At 55.3% G+C, this 17,231-nt stretch overlaps 3 protein-coding genes across 3 annotated transcripts; all 3 read left to right on the top strand.

Annotated features, from left to right (window-relative positions):
* The first annotated feature begins 1,475 nt into the window (after positions 1 to 1,475).
* On the top strand, positions 1,476 to 3,760 carry LOC111160806 (apolipoprotein C1). The gene is made up of 4 exons (XM_022524160.1): positions 1,476 to 1,531; positions 1,658 to 1,735; positions 2,259 to 2,406; positions 3,563 to 3,760. Exons 2-4 carry the CDS (start codon positions 1,678 to 1,680, stop codon positions 3,621 to 3,623), a joined length of 267 nt encoding a protein of 88 aa, XP_022379868.1. The 5' UTR covers positions 1,476 to 1,531; positions 1,658 to 1,677; the 3' UTR covers positions 3,624 to 3,760.
* Positions 3,761 to 10,354: 6,594 nt separating this feature from the next.
* On the top strand, positions 10,355 to 12,329 carry LOC111160834 (apolipoprotein C4). The gene is made up of 3 exons (XM_022524194.1): positions 10,355 to 10,471; positions 11,521 to 11,650; positions 12,127 to 12,329. Exons 1-3 carry the CDS (start codon positions 10,396 to 10,398, stop codon positions 12,284 to 12,286), a joined length of 366 nt encoding a protein of 121 aa, XP_022379902.1. The 5' UTR covers positions 10,355 to 10,395; the 3' UTR covers positions 12,287 to 12,329.
* A 1,166-nt stretch (positions 12,330 to 13,495) lies between these two features.
* Positions 13,496 to 14,545, top strand: LOC111160698 (apolipoprotein C2). Its single transcript, XM_022524006.1, has 4 exons — positions 13,496 to 13,542; positions 13,670 to 13,754; positions 13,921 to 14,080; positions 14,306 to 14,545. Exons 2-4 carry the CDS (start codon positions 13,700 to 13,702, stop codon positions 14,394 to 14,396), a joined length of 306 nt encoding a protein of 101 aa, XP_022379714.1. The 5' UTR covers positions 13,496 to 13,542; positions 13,670 to 13,699; the 3' UTR covers positions 14,397 to 14,545.
* The last annotated feature ends 2,686 nt before the right edge of the window (positions 14,546 to 17,231 follow it).

Here is a 17,231-nt window from a genome sequence, read left to right as displayed (position 1 = left end):
ACAGATGGCAATGGTGGGGGCTGGCCTCAGCCATGTCTCCCCCTTGAAGAGCTGAATTTTGAATTCTCATGAAGACAAGTCTAGAGATGATGGCAAAGGCTGGAGAAAGAGTTTTGGGAGAACAGAGGCTGGCAGGGGTGCTGTAGGCCAGAGGCTGACACCCCACAGAGGTTTAGAGAGACAGCCTAGAGTCCAGAAAGTGGAGGAACAGAGAATACCACCACCACCACCACCACCACCCCGCCCCAGGACTTAGCCCCTGGCTAAGCCATTGAATGTGCTTGGCTGTGCCTCAGTTTCCCCATCTGTAAATGGAAACCCCCATAGCTAGAATGAGGAGGAGACTGGAAAAGCAAAGTTGTTATAAAATTCTGGTGGGGTGGGGGAGGAAGGGGAGCAGACCTTTGGGTGGATGTCTGGGGAATGCTAGGCTCGCAGGGGAAGCAGATGTCTGGGAAGGCAGCTGGGGGGCTGACGGGGACTAGATGCACTGAGCTGGCCAAAAGGTTGTCGCAATCCTGCCAGGGTCATGTCTGTGCGTCCCTTTCACAACCATCCCCCCTACCCCCCGGGCTGACACGTGGTTGTGGGGGCACAAGGCCAGCCAACCTCAAGTCTGAGGCCAGGGCCGCCCTCCCCACAGCTGCCAGGGATCACTGGCGGTCAAAGGCAGCCAGAAGAAGGGGAGAAGCATTGGACTCCAGCCCTGAGGGACGGATGTGGTGGGAGGAGACCAAGGGCGGGGAGGGCTGGTGCCAGGAGGGGCCAGAAGGGGTAAGGGCAGATGGAGTGTTTACCAGGGGGCCCGGAAGCTCGCAGAGTGGGAGAGCAGAGGGCAAAGAGGGGCCTGGCGGGATGGATGGAGGCCATACGCTGCGGGGGGGGGGGGGGGGGGGGGGCTGTGGAATGAAGACCCCAGAGCTCCACCTCCCTGATGCAGGGAGGGGGCGGGGCGGGGGCTTGAGGGCTGATCTGAAAGTGAGACTGATAGTGGCAAGGGGCTAGGAATGTGGGGGGCAGAGTAAGTGGCCCTCGAGTCCTGGAGGAAGTTGTTCCTGCTGAAGTGGCTTGCTAAGAAGGGAGGGGGTGGAAGAGGAGGCCTGAGGAGTTCCCGTGAACTGAGTTACAGAGTTACTGAGTGCCTGAGAGACACCCACTCCCACCCTGGCCTGGAGAAGGGTGTTCTGCAGGAGAGACCCCCGAGGGAAGATGGCCATGAGGAGAGACTAAAGGCAGTCCCCTCCTGTGGGAAAGGGACTACCGGCAGGCTGAGATCCACCAACGGGCAGATTTGGAGGTGCAGGTGTGACCAGCAAGAGGCTTTAAACCCAAGGGCTGTGCCTACGCCCACCTGACCCATCAACCCTCGCCAGTCCGGCGCTGGAAAGAGGAAAACGTGGGTGGGCACAGGGGTTAGGCCATCTGCCAGAGGCTTAAGGGGAGGGATTAACCTGCCCCGCCCCCTCCCCAGCCCGATAAAGGCCTGGGTCGGGACAGCACCTCCCACCCGTGCTCGCCTGCGACTGATCAGGTCGGTGCTCGATACCCCGGAGGGTTGCCCCTCCAAGAGCACTAGAAAGGGGGTGGAGGGAACTCCGGGGAGGGAGAAGGGGGGGTCACTAATTACTCCCCGCCCCCCACCTGCTTCTGCTTCCAGAGTGCCCCTCCGGCCCAACCATGAGGCTCTTCCTGTCGCTCCCGGTTTTGGTGGTGGTTCTGGCGATGGTTTTGGAAGGTAAAAGTGAGATAGGAGAATCTGGGATTTTGAGCTTTGGAAACCTGAGGCTGGCCCCGAGCTTGCAGGCCGAGCTTGGAGGACCCTCGAGAGCTCTGGGGCCTCTTCTGGGCCCTGGTTTTCCTCTCTCTCTCACCAATCATTCCACCCGCAACCGCGCCAGGTGGGTGAGGGCTCTCTAAGGGGCGGTCCCGCCGGTGGCTAATCTGCCGTGGCAAGCCCTAGCAACCGATGATGTATGGACTGGCACCTCCAGGATTGGCTGTCTTGCTTTTACAGCCTGGAAAGGGGAGGGGGAAGGCAGGGCTGAGAGTAAGCTAATTCCCCGGAGCCTGAGCTCCATCTGGTCGCGTTAGTACTCTATCCCCGCCTCCGAGTCTAACGCCTCCGAGTCTAACACCTCCGAGTCTAACACAGTGACCTCCAAGAATCACTTTCAAGGATCCCCTTTCCCACCCCTGAAATGTCATCCCAAGGGCTCCCAATACTGAAATTTTTGTACCCCTGCGGGTCTTCTGGGCAGGCCCAGCCCCCGCCCAGGCGGCCCCCGAAATCTCCAGCACTTTCGAGCGCATCCCGGATAAGCTGAAGGAGTTTGGTAACACCCTGGAGGACAAGGCCCGGGCTGCCATTGAGACCATCAAGCAGAGCGACATTCCTGCGAAGACCCGGTTAGGAACCTTCCCAGGGCTTGGGTGGGCTGGGGTAGATCACTAACAGATTGGGGAAACTGAGGCCTGGAGAGGCAGACAGCTTCCCTGTGGTCACAGCTGTATCCAAGGGTGCTCAGATGTGGGGGACAGACTCCTGACTCCCATCCTGCGTGGTGGTGAAAGACCGGCCGAGCTTGGGAGCCCATCAGACCCAGGTCCACAGGCCCACAAAGATTCACCACTCTTTGCGTGATCTTGGGCTGGATGTGGAGGAGCCTTTTTCTTCACCTGTGAAATGGGTGATTCTGAGGAGAAGCAAACTAGGGGATTTGCGTAATGCCTGGCTCATGGTAAACACCAGCAGGCTAGTTCAGCCAACTCCATTTCGCGACTTAGTCTAGGGTTGTTCCAGGGTGGGGAATAATAGTGATAAATGAGATGAAGTCCCAGCCCACAGGGAACAGATTGTAAACCAGTGAGTGTCCAGGAGATGAGCCCAGAGAGGGCTGAGCACGGAGAAGACAACAGACGGAGGTGTAAACAACCAGTGTGGGGCTTGAACTCATAACCCCAAGATCAAGAGTCGCTTGCTTCACTGACTAAGCCAGCCAGGCACCCCCTTTCCTATCTCCATTTAAAGGGCGCTTCGGAGCGCCTGGATGGCTCAGTCAGTTAAGCTTCAGACTCTTGATCTCAGCTCAGGTTTTGATCTCGGGGTCGTGAGTTCAAGCCCCCATGAGGCCCGGTTGTCTTACTTACAAAAAAAAAAAAGAGATCTGAGTGATTAGGAAAATCCAGCCAGGCCTAGAAACATGGAAAGAATGTTCTCTGCCTGAGCCAGGAAGATATGTACATAATCCAGGCCAGAGGGACAGCCTAGGCAAAGACAAGGAGGCAACAGAGGGCCCTTGAATAAGCAGGGGACAGCTAGGCCAGAGCAGGCTAAGAGATAGCAAGCCTTCAAAGTTGGGCCACGGTGGAGCCTTCTGACTTCAAAGAGCTCTGGTCGGTCTGGGAAACCCAGCCCAGGCCTCCTTCCAATCCCACAGATATGGGAGCCATGCTCCTTCCTGGGGGGCGGGGGGGATGATGGGGGAGGCTGGTAAGGAGGCAGGATCTGGGCCCCCTGAGGGAAGATGAAACACTGTGACTCCTTGTCTGTCTCTCCCTGCAGGACCTGGTTTTCTGAGACTTACAACAAAGTGAAGGAGCGGCTTAAAACTGCCTTCTCCTGAACCCCAGGAGAGTTGCCCCCCTCCTCTGGGCTCTGTGCCCCGGAGGGGGCTCCAAAATTTCCTGTATCCTGGCTCCTGCCGAGGACTTCGTGCTGCCCAAACCCATCCCCACCCTCCAATAAAAATCCCGTGGAGAATTCTGAGTTCTTTGCTGTGAGGAGGGGGCTCAGGGTGGGACATGGTGGATTGGGGAGAGAGGCAAGGAGGCAAGTGTATTAGGATTGTCTACTTGACCTGCGCCAAGGACTTTGAACTTCATGGTCTCAAAAAAAATCCTCATGAGAAATTTGGGAGCGGGGCCCTGTTAATTCTGTGAGGGCATTGAGGCCCTGAGAGGTGAAGTCACTTGTCAGGAAGGGGAGAGCTGCATTGGACCCCCAGCCTGAGTTTACTGCTATGCTATATTCTTCCCTGGCCAGGTTGCCCAAGGTGTGGGACCTGGGGGGTTCATCATCGTGCACGCAGCAGGTGTTTATTATTCTTAAAATGGATAATAAAGAGGGATGTGGAAGGAGCAAGGGTAGGATCTGGGCTAAAGCTCTGGAAGAGATCTATCTAAACAGTCCCCACCCTCCAAGGAAGCTTTGACGTCCCCTCCTCCAGGAAGCTCTCCTTAGCCCCCAGGCTGGGTCATCACTGACTAGGGATGGGGCAGTTTTACCACTGGACTGTGAGCCCCAGGAGGACAGGGCTGGGGTTGTCATCACCACTGTCCCCAGGCACAGTCCCTCAAGGGACTGGGCGCACTGCAGGATCTCCGTACTACTCGGTGGAATAATTATTCTCAATTGGAAAAAAACACCTAAACATTATATTGTTTTAAAAGATTTTATTTATTTATTTAAGAGAGAGAAAGAGCACAGAGGGAGAAGGAGAGGGAGAAGCAGACTCCCCGTTGAATAGAGACCCTGAGGTGGGGATTGATCCAAGACCCAGAGATCACCGCCAGATCCAAAGACAGACGGTCAACCGGCTGAGACACCCAGGTGCCCCTAAACATTACATTTTCACAAAACTCCTCTGAGGTAGGTGCTGTCACTAGCCCTATTTGACAAAGAAACTGAGACACAGAAGTCTCAAGTCACTTATATGATGTCACACAGCCAAAAACAGGTAGAGCTAGGATTTGAGTGTAGGCTAGGGGTAGAGGGGAACAGTTCCAGGGGCCACATCCTTACTCCACTTTCCTTGTTCCTGAGTCACCGGTCAGACATGTTGGCTGTAATCTCTCTCTCTCTCTCTCTCTCTCTCTCTCTCTCTCTCACACACACACACACACACCTGGCCCTGGGCCTCGCCAGCATCATCCCCAGCATATTAAAATACCCCTATAGGTGCCTGGGTGGCTCAGTCTGTTAAGCATCTGCTTTGGGCTCAAGTCATGATCCCAGGGTCCTGAGATCAAGCCCTGCATTGGGCTCCCTGCTGAGCTCCCTGCTTCTCCTTCTCCCTCTGCCTACCACTCCCTCCGCTTGTGCCCTCTCTCTCTGACAAATAAATAAATAAAATATTTAAAAAAGAAAGAAAAAGAAACAGTAGAAGGCACATAGGGTGGCGCCATCGGTGTAAACTGAGAACACATGCCTGGGGAACAAGCTTGTGGCTTTGAGCTCTTCCTGTCTGAGGACAGCTCTGAGCCCATCCGAGAGATGCCCGAGGCATGAGGGTGGGGAACAAAGGTGGGAAATAAATAAATGTAAGTCTCTGTACTCAGTGCCCCGTCCCCCCCAAATCAGTCCCCCAAGCTCCTTACACTCCCTTCCCACTTGGCTGCCAAAAGGATCCTATTAAAACACAAGTCACATCACGCCCCTTCCTCTGCTCAGACCCCTCCCTCCAGCCTCAGAGGAAAACCCGAAGATGGTATCAGAGTCTACCAGCTCGTACTACCCGGCCCCATCACTTCTGTGTCCTCTCCCCCTCCCTCACGTCCAACTCCTCAGGCTCCTCTGACACATTGGGCAGGAGCCGACCCCAAGGCCTTTGCATTTGCTATCCCCCTGCCTGGAATGCTCTTCCACCAGATGTCCAGATAGCTGCCTGGCTGCCTTCTCACTTCCTTGGGGTCTCTATTGTGTTCCCCACACGGCTTTCCCATCACTCTCCCATTTCCGTATCTGCCTTTCTTTCCAGTAGGTGCTACCCTCTAATATATGTCTATTTGCTTATTTGTTTCCTGCCTATGTCTCCTGCTGCTGGGATGTCAAGTTCATGGAGGCTGTCTTGTCTCCTGCAGGGCCGCCGAGTGTCCAGAACAGTGCCGGGCACGCAGTAAGAGCTCAGGCAATACTTCTGGAAGGTGAACAAACATTTCCATGGACCAGCTTACATGTAGACGCATGATTCCCATTCATTACCCGCTGGTGAACTCATTCATTCTCATTGTTTTTAAAGATTTTATTTATTTGACAGAGAGAGAGATCACAAGTAGGCAGAGCGGCAGGCAGAGAGAGAGGAAGGGAAGCAGGCCCCCCGCTGAGCAGAGAGCCCAACGCAGGGCTCAGTCCCAGGACCCTGAGATCATGACCTGAGCCAAAGGCAGAGGCTTAACCCACAGAGCCACCCAGACGCCCCTCATTCATTCTCATTTTAAGATTTTCTTTTTTTTTTAATAGGTCCTTTTTTTTTTTTTAAAGATTTTATTTATTTACTTATTTGACAGACAAAGATCACAAGTAGGCAGAGAAGCAGGCAGAGAGAGAGGAGGAAGCAGGCTCCCTGCAGAGCAGAGAGCCCGATGCGGGACTCGATCCCAGGACCCTGGGATCATGACCTGAGCCGAAGGCAGAGGCTTTAACCCACTGAGCCACCCAGGCGCCCCTCATTTTAAGATTTTCTTTTTATACTTTATATTTAGAGCCAATGTGTTTGTTCTGCTCGGTTACAAACATATCTCCAGGACCTCACAGAGCAAATAGCCTGGAACACACCAAGAACAAAAACAGCAGGAGAGCCCCAGATGTGCATGTAGAAACATGCACTTGGGGAGCAGAGGTGGCCCATCCAGACAGCCCCACCCATGGCGCACACTCCACACAGCAGGCAGGGCAGGGATGGGGTACTCCCTGTGGGCACCTGGCTCAGCCTAGCTGGTCAGGGAGGACTCCCTGGAGGAGGGGACACAGCACCCAAAACCCAAAAGACGATTCAGAAGTTGTCAAAAAGAGGGGCGCCTGGGTGGCTCACAGGGTTAAGCTTCTGCCTTCGGCTCAGGTCATGATCTCAGGGTCCTGGGACTGAGTCCTGCTTTGGGCTTCCTGCTTAGTGAAGAAGCCACCCGCAAGAGGCCATGGAGGGTATGATTCCAATCAACTGACATCCAGAAGAGGGAAATCCATAGAAACAAGAAGGGGATCAGTGGTGGCCCTGCTGAGCCAGGGGGAAGAAAGCAAAGGGAGTGACCCTGATGGGCTAACTAACGGGTATGGGGGTTTCTTTTCAGGGTGATGGAAATGTTCTGGAATCAGATGGTGGTGATGGTTGCACAACTTTGCAAATATGCTAAAAAAAAAAAAAAACCCACACACACATTGGATTGTACACTTTAAAAGGGTGAATTTTATGGTATGCAAATATCTCTGGTTTTTTGTTTTGTTTTTAAGTAAGGCTCCAAGCTGGGCGGGCTTAACTCACAACACTGAGATCAAGAGTCAGACGGGCTTAACCTACTGAGCCACCCGGGCGCCCCAATATCTCTGTGTCTTAACAATGAAGGAAAACAGAACTCTCAAGACAGAAAGCAGAAAGAAGAGATAAAGGAGGGGACATTTCAACCTCTCTTGGGCCCCAGACATTCCTGCCATAACCCAGGGATGCAGAGAAGGGAGGTGGGGGCCCAGGAGAGCTGGAAGGGAGGTGGGTTCCAGGATTCAGGAGTGAGGGGAGGGGGTCTGGACTGGGGGAAAGTGCTTTTGGTGTCTGGTGGTCTCTGACACAGAGCTGCAGGCTCTGAGATGCTCTCTGCCCCCAGATACATGCACTGGGGTCTCAGAGCCCACCCCTCCCACCCCCACTCCCCTCTTGTGACCTTTCTCTCTGCTCCCATCACCCACTCCCAGTTGTTATTCAACTGACTCTGAGGTCCACCCTGAACAAACTTCAGCCTGTTCCTGTCCCCAGGATGGACAAACATTGCAAACAGCAAACAGCCCACACTGACCTTGGAGCCGGGGGCAGGGGTCAGTGACCTCCCCTAGGCCCATACTGCTGCCAGCCCGGCTCCAACCTCCCTCTTGACCTCTAGGACCCAGGTGAGGAGGGGCCGCAGGGGTTGTCCTAACTTGGCTAGCGGTGAGGGAGCCGGGTTCAAATTCACCACTTGCTGGTTGAGGAGCCATTAGTCAGTGGCCTCACCCCCCCACCCCCAAGCCTCTGTGTTTTCATCTGTAAAATGGGAATGATGAAGATGCCTGGACCATTCATTGAGTTAAGGCACCAAACCACCACCAACTGTGGTGCCTAGTGCAGAATATGTGCTCAGAAAACACAAGCTTGGGGCACCCGGGGACCACAGTCAATTGAGTGTCTGCCTTCGGCTCAGGTCATGATCCCAGGGTCCTGGGATGGAGACCTGCATCAGTCTCCCTGCTCAGTGGAGAACCTGCTTCTCCTTCTCCCTCCCCCGCCAGCTGTGCTCCCTCTCCCTCTCACCCTTGTTCTCTCTCAAATAAATAAAATCTTAAAAAAAAAAAAAAGGACGAAAACTCAAGTTTAATAAATAGCCTCTGACCTTGACTGAGCACCTCTGCGGGGTATCTGGTGCTGCCCACTACAATTTACATAAACAGTCTCCTCTACTCTCCAGGGCAGCTGGTCCATGACTCCCAGACATGGACAGAGAAAACAGGCCCAGAGAGGTTAAGTGACTTGCACCAGGTCATACAGCAGGGGGATGTGGAAGCAGGCTCCGGAACCCCATGTGCCTTGTGCTTACGCACAATGCATGGTGGGCTTTTCTTTTTCTTTTCTCTACGGTCAAATATAGAATATAAAATGTACTGGGACCTAAGTCCAGGAGGCAACATTTCTGGGGGCTCTTGTTCCTCTGTTCCTCCTCTGTGCTCAGCTCTCCTGGCCAGGGGAGGGGGAGGCTGTGCCGCAGGGCAGAGAGCAGAGCCCTCCCCTGGCTGCCTCCCCACGCCCCTTGGCAGGGACTTCAGAGACAGGGGCCCAGGTCACAGTGACAAGCAGAGGCCTTACCCACCCCTGCCGGCCTCCCTCCTTCCCCTGTTACTGTTCTAGGGGTATGCTTCAGTGCCATTAGGGATGTTCCCAAGGTTGTGCCACCATCGTCACCATCCATTTCTGGAACTTTCTCATCATTCCAAACAGAAGCTCCCGGACATTTCATCCCCCCGCCCCAGAGGTTTCATTTTGCTCATTATTGTTGGCAGGGAGCTGCAGGGCACTTTGTTGCACACCTACTGCGTGCTGGAGCCTGGGCTGGGGCCCCGGGGGAGCAGCATTCTGTTGGAAGCTGCCCCTTATCTGGGGGGGAGGGGAGGCATTCCAAGACCCTCAGGGGATGCCCAAAACCACAGAGAGTGCCAAACCCTGGACCTACTGGGTTTTTTCCTGTCCGTACACACCTATGATAAAGTTTAACTTATAAATTAGACACAGGGGTGCCCGGGTGGCTCAGTTGTTATGTGTCTGCCTTCATCTCAGGTCACGATCCCTGAGGTCGTGGGTTGGAGCCCCCAGTGGGGCTCCGTGCTCAGCGGGGAGTCTGCTTCTCCCTCTGCCTCTGCCCTTCCCCCTGCTCATGCTGGTGCTCTCTCTCTCGCTCTCTCTCTCTCTCAAACAAATAATTAATACAAAAGGTGGGGGGACTATCAGATAAGTTGCTCAGGCTGTGGCCAAGTTGCAGTTGTCCTATTCACCGCATAAAAATATAGGATCCCGGGGCGCCTGGGTGGCTTAGTGGGTTAAGCCTCTGCCTTCGGTTCAGGTCATGATCTCAGGGTCCTGGGATCGAGTCCCACATAGGGCTCCTTGCTCAGTGGGGAGCCTGCTTCTCTCTCTGCCTCTGCCTACCACTTTGCCTGCTTGTGCTCTCTCTCTGACAAATAAATAAATAAAATCTTAAAAAAAAAAAAAAAAAGAAAATCATCGTAAACAGCCATGATCTGTGAGCCCCACCATGACCATGCTTCTCATTAAGACGTTTCCTTATATCACTTCATTCAGTCAAAATCCTGCCTCAAGGGGTGCCTGGGTGGCTCAGTGGGTTGAGCCTCTGCCTTCGGCTCAGGTCATGATCTCAGGGTCCTGGGATCAAGTCCCGCATCGGGCTCTCTGCTCAGCGGAGAACCTGCTTTCTCCTCTATCTCTCTCTCTGCCTGCCTCTCTGCCTGCTTGTGATCTCTCTCTGTGAAATAGATAAATAAAATCTTAAAAAAAAAAAAATCCTGCCTCAAGTATGGATTGTAGGCCCATTTTTCAGAGGAGGGAACTGAGGCCAGAGATAGGGGCCAGCAGGTGAGGTGGACGGAGGATTTGAACACCAGTCACTGTAGGAGGCCGGAGAGCCTTCCGTCTTCCCCTGTCAGGCCAGAGTCCTAGGAGGGTAGGAAGGAGGGAGGCCGGCAGGGGTGGGTAAGGCCTCTGCTTGTCACTGTCACCTGGGCCCCTGTCTCTGAAGTCCCTGCCAAGGGGCGTGGGGAGGCAGCCAGGGGAGGGCTCTGCTCTCTGCCCTGCGGCACAGCCTCCCCCTCCCCTGGCCAGGAGGGCTGAGCACGGAAGAGGAACAGAGGAACAAGAACCCCCAGAAATGTTGCCTCCTGGACTCAGGCCCCAGGCCCTGCCCTCCTTCTGCTTCTGTGTTCTTGTCCTGGCCTGTGTTGTGGGTGAGGAGGTGTGGATACAGGTTTGTGTGGGGTGTGCAGGCTGGCAGACGCATGGGTAGGGAGCTTGTGTGTTTCATCGTGTGCAGATGGGTGTGCATTTCTGGTGGCCGCGTGAGAGGTGTGCACGTGGGGCTGGTGCAAATGACCGGGGTGGGGGACGTGCCTTGGTGTGGGTATTTGCACAAGAATAGAACGTCACGGTAAATGCGCGTGCTGGCGAACATACCTATGTAGGTTGGCGTGCACACGTTTTCATGCAGAAGTTATGAGTGTGTAGATGACATGAGGGTGTCTATGTGTTGGTATGTGAACCTGTCTGCATTCTGCACGTGCATGTAAAATTTTAACACTCCAGTGTGCAAGGCGTCCTCCCAACTGCCTCATGTGTGGTTAACTCTGAGTTCTCCCAGGATCCCTGAGGTAGGGCCTCTCATTATCCCATTCTGCAGAAGGGAAAACTGAGTACAGAAGAGGTTCAGTCATTGGCTAAAGAACCTCGCAGGTCCTATGGGTGCTTCTGTACGTGCATGATCGTGTGTGTCTGCATGAAGACTGGGATCTGCAGGTGACGACACTTTGCCCAGTAGGCGTGAGAGTGCTGGACAGGCAGGTGTGTCCGAGGAGGTCAAGTGCGATCTGAGGCAGGACCCCTGGCCCCCTGGGGAGGAACAAACAGCACAGCCCTACCAGCCTCCATCCTTGGGGGTGGGCAGTCTTCCTGTGCTCTCTCTCGGCTGTCTGCAGAGGTGGTTCAGACAGTGTGGGGGTCGTGGGATACCCGAGGGGGGACAGCAAGCTCAGGTAGTAAAGTAGGCATCAGAAGAGGGCTGGGGCCAAGGGGGGGTTACAAAACTGAGGGGGACACCACGGGCAGACAGAGGGGTGACTGAAGGGGCCGCAGGCACAGAGGGTGAAAGGCAGCAGTGGCGGGTGTCAAGGGGCTGCCCTTGGGCCACCAGGGGGGACAGTGATGGTGAGCACAGAGGGGAAAGCAGGAGGAAGGATTCTCAGGTCCCAGCCCACCCATGTGGCCCTCTGGTTCCGCCTAGCCCGCCAGCAAGCCATGCCCACAGAATCCCCAAGCCCCCAACCGGGGCTAGCGAGTGGTTCTTGGAGCCTGCTGCCTGACAAGGTGAAGGTGCTGGTGACCAGGACCAGAGAGAAGTGGCAGTGGTTCTGGTGAGTGTGTGCCCCTGTGCTTGGGGGGTGGGTGGACTCTCAGGTCTGAGGGAGGTGGGGCTGGGGGCAGGACTCCTGGGTCTGACGGAGGAGACGCTGGGGGCCTGGACCCCTAGGTCTGAGGGAGGAGGGGCCCAGGGCCCTGGACTCCTGGGTCTGAGTGAGGAGAGGCTAGGGGTCTGGACTCTTGGGTCTGAGCGAGGAGAGGCCGGAGGCTTGGACCTCTGGGTCTGAGGGAGGAGGGGCTGAGAGTCTGGACCTCTAGGTTAGAAGGAGAACCTGGGTCAGAGGGAGGAGGGGCAGGGCCGGAACTCTGGGGTTCTGAGTGAAGTAAGCCTGTGACCTCTGGGTCTGAGAAGAGCGGAGAGTAAGAGTCGAGAGCAGGCACTCCTAGGTCTGAAGGAAGAGGGCTGAATGGGACAGCAGAAGTCTTGGGGGTGGCTGGGGTCTCAGCCGTTATGTCCCCTCTCCTGCAGGGGACCGGAGGCCTTCCAGGGCTTTGTGAAGACCTACTACGACGACCATCTGAAGGACCTGAGCGTCCGCTCCCAGGCCTGGCTCCGCAGCAGCAAAGACAGCCTTCTGAACCGGGCCCACAGCCTGTGCCCCCGGCTTCTCTGTGGGGATGGGGACTAGAATTAAAGTTTCTGCCGCCGCCACAATAAAGACATACTTCTCTTGTGTCCCTGTCCCTGTCCCTTCCCACTGTGGCCGCCCCCAGCAGTTCTAGAGTAGAGGACGTGACACCTGGCCAGGGAGGGACGGTGGTGGTAGGGCCCTGAGGGGAAGGAGTCAGGGGGATCACTCTCTTCTCCCAGCCCTGAGACCCACCCCTGCGGGCTTGTGGGGGGAAGGAGACCTCAGACAGCCGAGTTTGGGGTTGAGGGGGAAGGCTGGAGTGTGGATGCGGTCAGCAGGTCCCCACAGCCACCTGTCATTCCAAGCTCTGCCTTTGCTTCCTACGTGAGGGAAACCCCAGCCCCCTTCCCTGGTGGGTGCCCAGAACCCCTAACTCTTCACAGCCCTCCACCCAGCCTGTCTCTCTCAGGAGTGAGTTTTCAGAGTGGGGGGCCCCCTGTGGCTTGACCCTGGGGACAGTCACTGCCCTCTCTGCCCCGCACCGCCCCCTCAGTGGCCCTGTTGGCTCGGACTTTGGCCTAGGGACAAGGTGAGGGTGGTGGCTGTGGACAGGGAGGTGGACCACAAGAGCTATAAAGCCCTTCTCTGCCCGCTTGGAGCTGGTGAGGACAGCCTGCCAGAGCCAGGTAAGAGGGACCAGGACGGAAATGGGGAAGGGTCAGCAGGGAGGGGGCAGAGATAATATGCAGTCAGAAACCCCACAGAGTCCCGACGTTAGATTCCTCTGTTGGAAGGGCGGGATTTAGAATCTTAGACCGTTTCCCCTGTGCCGATGCCCCTCGGGGTTGGATCTCAGCCTCATCTCCAAATTGCAGGAGACAATAAGGCCTCTGGGCACTGTCATCGCTGAGCTGAGCGCTTCTGTCACCACGGGGCAGGGCGGTGGGGAGTGCAGACAGACAAGGCATGCAGAACAGGGCCTGGGGCATCAGAAACGGCCCCCTGAGTGTATGAGGTGCATCCCCATACCCACTGGGTCTCAGTGGGATGTCACCCTTTCCTAGGCCACGCATGTGACACGGCCTCCCCCGTCTGGAGTACTTATCCCCTCCCCCACAGCGTGTCCCCCAGTTGAGGACACGCTGTACATTTTCCTCATTTAATACCACTGATTGTATTTCTCTCTCATGTGGGCTGAGGAAGGGCAGGGCTGTCGCCTGAGTTCACAGCAGGGGCCCAGGGCCTTGCTTGGCACACGCGGTTAGGTGCTCAAGAAAGGCTTCTCGAGGGAATGAAGGGATGTTAGAACGAAGGTGTGAAAATCATGAGAATCATAAAATGTTAGACAATGAGCCCCAAGCACAGGCACTGGCAGCTAGACTCAGCGTGGGGCCGGGTAGGGGGGGAGACCTAGATGTCACTGACGACCCTGCCCCACAGCCTTCTCAGCGTTCCAGGTCTTCTGAAGCTATGGGCACCCGATACCTCCTGGTTCTGGTTCTTGTCCTCCTAGTCTTGGGATGTGGTGAGTGTGTTTGGCAGGGGACAGACGAGGGGTTTGTGAGGGGGACGAGATGAGCTCTAAGCGTCTTCCCAGTCCAGTCCTCGCCTGGCCCTTGTCCCTCTCCTTCCCTGCCTCGTTGCCCCCTGCAGCAGGCTCCTCAGCTCTCCTAACGCGCTCCCCCCTGCAGAGGTCAGGGGGACCCACATGCCCCAGCAAGATGAAGCCGCCAGCCCTGCCCTGCTCGCTCAGTTACAAGAATCACTCTATAGCTACTGGGGGACAGCCAGATCGGCCGCCCAGGAGCTGTACGAGAAGACATACCTGACCACCATGGATGAGAAAATCAGGTATCAACCCGCCCCCACTGGGAACCGGGAGTCCTGGCCCCCAGTCCTGCCCGAACCCCGGATTCTGAGATCCCAGCCCCGTCCTCCCTAGGGATCCAAGAGTTTGGGTTCCAGCCACCTTTTCCCACAGGACATATAATTCTGGGCCCCCCAGTCTGTTTCTCCCCTAGACTCGGGGTACTCCCAGCCTCCTCCCCACTCTGAGCATCTGTCCTTTCTCCCCAGGGACCTATACACCAAAAGCACAGCAGCTATGAGCACTTACGCAGGGATTTTCAGTGACCAGTTACTTTCTATGCTGAAGGGAGACCAGTAGCAGCTGGGGCCCCGACCAGGGGGGAAGGGAGAGTCCAGACCCCACAACCCCTTGGCTCCTCTGCCCTGCCCCCCACTTCTCAGCAGCTGTCAGCATCCTGCTCCCAACACTAGTCTGTCTTCTTACAAATAAATTAATGTACAAAGCCATTTATTTTATTCCATGTGGTTGCTTTTCTAAGACCAAGATGGCCACTGATTCTGTCCATCCAATGGTTATTGAATGCCCATTGGACATATGGAGGCCTAACTTGGTCAGTGGGAATAACAAGTAAATAATAACAAGGAATAATCGTAACAGCAAAATTAGAGACTGTCCTTCCCCAAGGTCTGGGCTTCTCCTCTGTAAAATGACAAACCAGGAACACAGCTAACTTCCAGCGGCCTCTGGCAATATCCAGGCCCTGGACAGGTCCTTTAAATGTGCATCCTAGTGAGGTGTCCCATGGTCCTGTGTCAGAGGGGAGACTGGTGCCCGGAGGCCACTACTGAGCATGGGAAATCAGAGCCAAGGTGGTCTGGGACCCAAGAGGATCGGTCTACAAAAGCGATGCTCTGTGACAATTCTTATACACTTGTCCGACATGTCCAAGATTTATTGAGATCCTGCTAGGGCCAGGAGACACTGCGGGGGGAAAAGACAGTCCTGCTTTCTGTGGCCCTTTAAAAAGCTATTGATTGGGTCTGGGCCCAATTCCATGTAGGTTTAGTGATTACGGCTGTGTGCTGTGCCTTGTTAGCTGCTCTCTCCCCTTGTTAGCAACAGTAGTGACATCTGAGCTCTCATTCAGGATCAGGAAGGAGCTCTGTTCTGTCTTGAGGCCACCAACGGAGCCCGGAGCCCGAGTGCCAGAGCGACTGTGGGGTGGGAAGGGGCGGGGAGGCAGAGGGCTGAGCCAGACGACCAAGGGAGAAGATGACTTCAGACAGCAATTTGTGCGATGAAGAAAAGAAGTGAAGAGATCAAGGCCTGGGTGCTGTCCCCTCGGATGAGGGAGGGCCCCCTAGAAAACCTGGCTGGGCTGGTCCCAGGGGATGCAGTGGAGTGTGGTTGGGGCTGTTGTTGCTGGGTGGTGGGGGGAGGGGAGCGGGGGACTGGCTTGGTCGGTTAGTGATTGGGAAATGGTATCTGGGCAGTAGGGAATTGCAGGCAAAAAGCACAGGGTGTGCAAGGAAGAGAAGAGGCCGTACAGTCGGAGAGAGCAGTGCTGGGTGGGTAGAGGGCTAAGGGCCTGGACTTCTGGGTTCTGAGGGAGTAGACGGTGGTCCTGGGACCCCCAAGTCCAGGGGTGGGGCTGTTGGCCTCTGAGGATCCAGGGTCTGTGTTTTTCCTAATCTGCTTGGCATTAACCTCCAGCCGGCCTCTCAGCACTCTCAGAGCAGTTTCCCTCTTCTTGAGGATGGGCAGCTAGGAGTCTAGCAGAAAACAGGGGCCTTGGGGAGGAGCTGTGGGAAATGCCCCCAAGTCCCCCAGGGCCTGGGAAGAGCTGAGGCTGCCAAACCCAGGGGGTGATGGGGAGGGGGGGGGACCCTAGAAGAACAATCCCTGCTCTGTCCACTTGTTTCCCACGGACTCAAGCCAAATCAAACCACTGCCCAGGCCAGTTCTGCTTCCAACCAATCCTGGTACCCTTCCCAGATTCCTCCTTCCTTTCTCAGGCCTCCACCCCAGTCCCACTCACCCTAGGACCCCAGAGGCCAGGCCCTCAGATGCCTCTTCCCCCAGAACTCAGGAGTCTGGGACCCCAGACTTCTTCTCCCTCAGACTCAGGAGTCTGGACCCCCAAGCCTTTTTCCTCAGGACCCCAAAGTATAGGGCTCCAGTCCTTTCCTCCCTTAGAACCTGCCATCGCAGCCTCTGGTTGGTGTTGGGCGTCCCCTAGTGGAGGACAGAGTGTCTGTGAGCTACTTAGCAGTTAGAAATGGAAGAATTTATTTGGTCACTCAACAGACAAGAGGGAGGACTTTGCACGGGTCCTAAGGTCACAGTCTAGCTGAGAGACCATGCTCCCACAGATCGGGACTCCACAGTTTATGAGAGAAGAGGGCAGACCTGAGCATTTTGTATCTAGAGTTGAAAGCAGAGATGGGGTTACAGTGAAGCTGGAGATTATGTTTCTTTTTTTTTAATTTTAAGATTTTATTTATTTGTCAGAGAGAGAGTGACAGCACAAGCAGGGGGAGCAGCTGGCAGAGGGAGAAGCAGATGGGAGCCCGACCTGGGGCTCGATCCCAGGATCCTGGGATCATGACCTGAACTGAAGGCAGACGCCCAACCAAGCCACCCAGACTCCCTTGGAGATTATGTTTTATTTTTTTTTTAAAAGATTTTATTTATTTATTTATTTGACAGAGAGAGAAAGAGAGAGAGATCACAAGTAGGCAGAGAGGCAGGCAGAGAGGAGGAAGCAGGCTCCCTGCCGAGCAGAGAGCCCGATGCGGGCCTCGATCCCAGGACCCTGAGATCATGACCCGAGCCGAAGGCAGAGGCTTAACCCACTGAGCCACCCAGGCGCCCCGGAGATTATGTTTTAAATCCCCTCATTTGCCTTAGCTTTCTGTGATCCTCTATTTAAGCTTGTGCAGGTAATTTTGTACTTTTTTTTTTTTTAAAGATTTTATTCATTTATTTGACAGAGAGCGAGCGATCACAAGTAGGCAGAGAGGCAGGCAGAGAGACGGGGAAGCATGATCCCTGCTAAGCAGAGAGCCCGAGGCGGGGCTCAATCCCAGGACCCTGAAGGGATCACGACCTGAGCCAAAGGCAGAGGCCCAACCCACTGAGCCACCCAGGTGCCTGTAATTTTGTATTTAAAAAAAAAAAGGCCCACAAATC

Source organism: Enhydra lutris, unplaced genomic scaffold (genome assembly GCF_002288905.1).
Source record: "Enhydra lutris kenyoni isolate GAN:26980312 unplaced genomic scaffold, ASM228890v2 scaffoldscaffold77, whole genome shotgun sequence".
Taxonomy (NCBI): domain Eukaryota; kingdom Metazoa; phylum Chordata; class Mammalia; order Carnivora; family Mustelidae; genus Enhydra; species Enhydra lutris.
This window is presented reverse-complemented; position numbering and strand designations above follow the sequence as displayed.

Coding starts and splice junctions, on each gene's coding strand:
- LOC111160806 (XM_022524160.1), top strand. CDS start 1,678: ATGAGGCTCTTCCTGTCGCTCCCGGTTTTGGTGGTGGTTCTGGCGATG. Junction 1,736..2,258: donor TCTGGCGATGGTTTTGGAAG/GTAAAAGTGAGA, acceptor TCTTCTGGGCAG/GCCCAGCCCCCGCCCAGGCG. Junction 2,407..3,562: donor GACATTCCTGCGAAGACCCG/GTTAGGAACCTT, acceptor CTCTCCCTGCAG/GACCTGGTTTTCTGAGACTT.
- LOC111160834 (XM_022524194.1), top strand. CDS start 10,396: ATGTTGCCTCCTGGACTCAGGCCCCAGGCCCTGCCCTCCTTCTGCTTC. Junction 10,472..11,520: donor TGTCCTGGCCTGTGTTGTGG/GTGAGGAGGTGT, acceptor GGTTCCGCCTAG/CCCGCCAGCAAGCCATGCCC. Junction 11,651..12,126: donor GAGAAGTGGCAGTGGTTCTG/GTGAGTGTGTGC, acceptor CCTCTCCTGCAG/GGGACCGGAGGCCTTCCAGG.
- LOC111160698 (XM_022524006.1), top strand. CDS start 13,700: ATGGGCACCCGATACCTCCTGGTTCTGGTTCTTGTCCTCCTAGTCTTG. Junction 13,755..13,920: donor CCTCCTAGTCTTGGGATGTG/GTGAGTGTGTTT, acceptor TCCCCCCTGCAG/AGGTCAGGGGGACCCACATG. Junction 14,081..14,305: donor ACCATGGATGAGAAAATCAG/GTATCAACCCGC, acceptor CTTTCTCCCCAG/GGACCTATACACCAAAAGCA.